The sequence below is a fragment of the Andrena cerasifolii genome, chromosome 2, assembly GCF_050908995.1.
Source record: "Andrena cerasifolii isolate SP2316 chromosome 2, iyAndCera1_principal, whole genome shotgun sequence".
Lineage (NCBI taxonomy): Eukaryota > Metazoa > Arthropoda > Insecta > Hymenoptera > Andrenidae > Andrena > Andrena cerasifolii.
Genome location: NC_135119.1, coordinates 119556 through 125759, shown reverse-complemented (window position 1 = coordinate 125759; position 6204 = coordinate 119556). Strand labels below are relative to the sequence as shown.

At 31.8% G+C, this 6204-nt stretch overlaps 1 protein-coding gene across 1 annotated transcript; it reads right to left on the bottom strand.

Moving 5' to 3' along the window:
• Window positions 1-2103: 2103 nt before the first annotated feature.
• LOC143378536 (uncharacterized) lies at window positions 2104-6204 on the bottom strand. Its single transcript, XM_076830366.1, has 5 exons — window positions 6187-6204; window positions 5035-5320; window positions 4855-4935; window positions 2416-2635; window positions 2104-2322 (listed from the first exon to the last, which is right to left on the bottom strand). The coding sequence occupies exons 2-4, from the start codon at window positions 5237-5239 to the stop codon at window positions 2592-2594; spliced, it is 330 nt and encodes a 109-aa protein (XP_076686481.1). The 5' UTR covers window positions 5240-5320; window positions 6187-6204; the 3' UTR covers window positions 2104-2322; window positions 2416-2591.

Sequence of the window (6204 nt, the reverse complement as noted above, 5' to 3'; positions counted from 1 at the left end):
TTGCCACAAATGTTTCTTTTTTAATAAGCTTTCGAATGATTGATCATGAGTCGAATTCGGTTCAAGGGCATATTTGACCATCTTAACCGGCTATACCCTTTATTATGTGCTTTACAATCCTAATGATGTACAAAAATTGCGCCAATTATAACAATGGCTATTTATACAAACAAGAAATGTATTAAATAATATTAAGCAGATATATTACTACTTTATACGAATAAATATTTCAATACCAATCAATATTTTATTCAAAATACTCGGCGCTGCGCCCCGAATTGGCGACGTTAAACTGAATAAGTATGTATAAATTGCTTTAATCTTTTTCTTTCTTGTGTGTGTGTGCGTGCGTGCGTGCGTGCGCGCGCGCCAAGTATTTTGAATAAAATATTTATTGGTATTGAAATATTTATTTGTATAAAATAAAAATATAACTGCTTAATATTATTTAATACATTTTTTGTTTGTATAAACAGCCATTGTTATAATTGGCGCAGTTTTTGTATATCATTAGTTTTGTAAAGCTAAATATAGCACATTAATCAATTTACGACAGTTTTTTTTGTTTGTCTGCGCGCGCGCGTATATTTGGCGCACTTTTTGGTACCTTTTTTTGAAAAAGGTATCGATAAAACACTGGAACTCCACTCATGTACATCCCCATAAAAACTTCAAAAAATGTAAAAAAAATACGCCCAGTACATGAAATGAAATAAATCACAAAAAATAGAAGATAATAATAATTACAAAATAAAAAAATATGTGATTTCAAAATGAGCTGCAAGTACATAAAGGTGCTTTCAGTCAAATACTTGGCCTGGCGAGGCAAGGTATTCTCAGATCATCAATACCCATACCTTCCCTCTCGCGGGCTTTCAGATAATTTGTCAATTTAAAACTCTGACAATATGAGTACACTTCCATTATTTTGCATTTTTAAATAATTCTTATTCATCGACACCTTGACCTTGCCTCGCCACCCTGCTGCAACTGCCGGTTAGAACCGCATTGAAAACTTTTCAATCCGGTTTAGGTCGATTTTCTTCCCGTAAAATACGGATTGAACCGGACGAAAAATATTTTCTATCAGTTAAACCTCTTATCAGTAAAACTTCGATGGTATCTACAAAGAGGAGATATAATAGGAGGCGCCACTCGACAAGGACAGACATAAACTAGGGAAATCACTAGACAACCAATTTAAATGCCCATTCGGCAATGATCGGTAAACCACGGTAAACTTCGGCAATAATCAGCAAATTGCGGTAAGGTACATTTAGTCGATTTGAATATCCTGCTCGAATAGACAACCAATTTAAATGCCAAGGTCAAGTAAGGACTTCAAAGGTTCCGCCCGGAGTGACGCCTCTATTATATCTCCTCTTTGGTATCTATCTGTATTTCCTTGCACAATTTGTCGTCGGTTCTAGTCGGATCCACATGTCCATTTTTAAGCTGGTTGAATTTGGAAATCCAGACCAAACCATTACGGAATCTATTGGTCCTTTCAAGTTATTTTTCTACCTGTTTTTACCCAGTTTTGTGCATCATAAATGCGTTTGGAAAAGCACGTATTTTCAAATGATATTAACTCAAATTTGTATGTGTTTCTAACTGGAAGTACAGATCAAAAAGCGGATGGTAATCATCAACTTTTCCAAGCTATTTTACTACCTGGTTTTATTTGTATTGGCATAACATTTACGATGCTGTAACGATACGTAATTTACCATTTATTTTGTTCAGAATTTTATTTGGAAATGCAGGTTCAAATTTTCATTGAATCTATAAGTAATTTTGCTAACATGCAATTTTGCTATCAGAATGAAATAATAAAATTTGGATAGGTATTCATAAAATTTTAATAATTTTTACATGGTATCACATTTACATAATAATAATAATAATAATAATTATAATAATAATAATTATAATAATAATAATTATAATAATAATAATTATAATAATAATAATTATAATAATAATAATTATAATCATAAACATAAACATATAAAATATAAAATATAAAATATACAATGAAAAACACTAATCTAAAAAATAGAAAAATGAATACATTGTTTCAATTTACTGAATTTGATAAATTGATAATTTCACAGTCCTCCGGTTGATAGTTCTCCTGTTGATAATACTCCTCCTGTTCATCATCGTCCTTTTCTTCTACCGTGTGGCCACTCTTTTTACTGCGTGGTGGACGATTCAAATCAGATATTTTCGAGCTGATGATATTTCCAACTCTGCGCAACCATAAATCTATTTCAATACTGCTGCATTTCAGCAGCTCCAGGTAATGTTGGAATATGTCTGAAACAAGTATATCAATAATGATATCAATTGTGATTGAAAGCAGTTGAAGAGGAAACCGAATGAATTTTTTATTTGAAAATGGAAAATTACCTGTTATTGCTCTTAGTTTTATTGGGTCAAGTGGCGTTTTGGGACAACTATTTTTTCTTCTGTTAGACACCCTTCCTTCCACACTACTATTCTTTAAAATTTCCGGGCCAAACAAAGCCAATGACATGATTTTTACAAAAATCCGTTTAGATTTTCTGGCACTGTACACGACGGCATCATAGGTGCCCTTCGGTAGCCAAAGGCCTTGTCCTATATGTATCTAAAACGTATACAAAATTTCTTATTATCTAGAGACGCGGTAGCGTCTCGACGCCAAGTACATGAAAGACACCCTATATATATGTCGACTGTCGCTACCGGTATCATTTACTCGAACGCAGAGCTATTCCAACCCAACCTGAAACTTATTTCATTAATATCTCATCACACTTGCAATATTTTCTAAATTTAACGGCATTTTTCTTATGTAAACCGCATATAAGCTTTCGAATAAGACCAAATTCAATAAAATCGGTCCGCGTATGACAGAGATATCGTAATATCGTCTCATGGATCTGTCAGAAATATAACATTTTTAACATTTTCTTCTTCGGATTCTCCAGTCAAATTTTTGTCGACATAATACGTATACGCGTTACACGCACACATTCAGCCAAAACGATACTAACACATGTTTCGTTCGTCGATTCCTCAACTCTCGGGACCATTCGGCAGGACACGGCAGGTATCGTCGTCCGTCATTGTATATATTATATGAAACTGAAAATTAACGACTGGTGTAAATTCTTTGAAATTTAATTTTCTATGCACGTGAGCATCTCCAGGAGGTGATTCTAAACGTGAATGTGCTGCGCAGTGGAATTCTGGATGAAAATAGAGGTTCAATAATGTCCAATTTGTTTGTCTAACCTCAATTTTCAGTTTCATATAATGACCAACATAAATTCTTTGAAATTTAATACTTTGTGCACGTGGGAACCTCCAGGAGATGATTCCAATCGTTAATGTGCTTTGCGGTTAAAATCTGACTGAAAGTGGAAGGTTCGGTGAAGTCAAATTTGCTTTTCGAACCTCAATTTTCAGTTTCATGTAACGACTACTGTAAATTCTTTGATCCCCACAAAAAACTTCAAAAAAGTAAAAAAATTACGCCAAGTACATGAATTATCTTTGTAAAAAGAAGTGAGATCCCCATAAAAAAAACTTCAAAAAAGTAAAGAAATTACGCCAAGTACACGAAATCAAATAAATCACAGAAAATAGAAGATAATAATAATTACAAAATAAAAAAAAGATGTGAAATCAAAATGGGCTGCAAGTACATAAAGGTGGTTTCCAACTGTGCTTAAGATGACACAACTACATATACACAGCTAAAATGCTGTGTTCATACATTGTGTTCATTCCATTACTCATATCGCGGACATTTTAATCAACCCATCAAAAAGAATCCCATTTAAAAACATTGTCGTAAATTAATAGCTTTACAAAATTAATGATATACAAAAATTGCGCCAATTATAATAATGGCTATTTATACTAAATAAAAATGTATTACATAATATTAAGCAGATATATTTTTATACAAATAAATATTTTAATGCGAATAAATATTTTATTCAAAATACTTGGCGCTGCGATACCGAAGAAATGCTACTTGTATTAGTATTAATAATTTACAATTACCCCCTTACAATCTAAAATACATAATATACATATACATACTAGAAACGCAGTCAGATTTATTCTACATACATATATTTAATATTTAATTCTAATATCATACATAGCATATGCACACCCACACATACACACATTCACGAATGCACGCACAAGAAAGAGAGAAAAAGATTAATGCAATTTAAACATATTTATTCAGTTTAGCAACACCAATTCGGATCGCAGCGCCAAGTATTTTGAATAAAATATTTATTCGCATTAAAATATTTATTTGTATAAAAATATATCTGCTTAATATTATGTAATACATTTTTATTTAGTATAAATAGCCATTATTATAATTGGCGCAATTTTTGTATATCATTAATTAATTTTCTAAAGCTATTAATTTACGACAATGTTTTTAAATGGGATTCCTTTTGATGGGTTAATTAAAATGTCCGCGATATGAGTAATGGAATGAACACAATGTATGAACACAGCATTTTAGCTGTGTATATGTAGTTGTGTCATCTTAAGCACAGTTGAAAACCACCTTTATGTACTTGCAGCCCATTTTGATTTCACATCTTTTATTTATTTTGTAATTATTATTATCTTCTATTTTCTGTGATTTATTTGATTTCGTGTACTTGGCGTAATTTCTTTACTTTTTTTTAAGTTTTTTTATGGGGATAAACACATATACAAAATTAAAAACGTTTTAGAAATATTGATTCACAATTATCAGAATTGCATATCGGACAATACAATGCTGCGGAATTGAATAACTAAATAACATATATGTATCATGCGTACCATGCAGTCGGATTTTCTTAGAAATCCCACGGAGGGAAAGTTTTGTAACATGCTGCGTATCGTGTTTTGCCGCTTCAATATCTATAAACCAAAATTGAAAGTGTAAAAGTTATTTTATAAAATATGAAACAACATTTTTAATTAATTCATCACTTGAGAAACCATATATTATATACAAACCTTCACTTTGCTCAAAAAAGTTTATTACATGGCGTTGTAAATCCATGTTTAACTTGGTCGTTTCGGTCAGCATTTCCTGCAGCTCCTGATTCTGTTGCGTCAGGAATTTTGTTCTTTCTTGACTAGCTTGTAATCTCTTCTCCTTTTCCAAGCATTTACTTTGCCATTCTTTTATTTGTAACTTGAGATTGATGTACTCGGACATCCTTGGCGAGTTTCTACTTTCTTCCGTACAAGCATTTCTGTCAGAAGTACAAAATCTCCTAACTTCTTCGTGTGATTTTTCCTAAAACATAATTTGACGATGTCAGAAGTGACGCGCGCAGATTATTCGATATTTATGAAAGTTGCGAAAGTCCATGCTAATATTGAAGAATATTTCTTAGCCAAATCATTCCTTGTATCTCAAACTCTTATAATTTCTCACAATACTCATTCCACACACCACATAAAGAGAATATGAAAAATTTCCAGTGAAACAATACTACATTATATTCATCATAAGTTATGAAAAGGTCATGAAAAAGTGGGAAGCATGCATGGGGAAGTGTACTCTGACAATTTCAGTAATATAAAAATATCTAAACATATCTATGAATTTATGAAATCAAATTCCAAGATTAATTTTTTTCTTAACGGTATCCGTATCAGAAATGCCAGGTGGCTAGTAGACCTTGTGGACTTTCCTAATCGTATAACGTTATTAACAACAAGTATGTTAATATACTATAATCAATGTGTTTGCCAGTGTCTGGTAAATCCTATCATGAGTGTTAAACATTCATTTATGTTCAATTATTACCTAATCCAAAGCAAAGCAGACCCAAAAAACACCCAAGTCGTCGAATTTACATTTTTCAGAAATTATTACTGTGTTTCCCATGCATTTGGCAGGAAACAAATATAATCTCCAACAGACTCCAAATTCATAACAAGCACTTTGTTATTTATCTGTGATATTTCGAAAATTAAAAATGCTTTATATTTATTTATAATTTTTTTTCAGATGATTTAAGTTGATTGAAGTGTTCATTGAACTTGTATACAACTCCACAGCCAATATATTGTGGTGGAATAGGTCTTTTTCAATAATACGACACACATTTATTGAAGATTAACTGAATATAATTAAGAAATAAGTATGAGGATTACATTACACTCGGGTGTTCT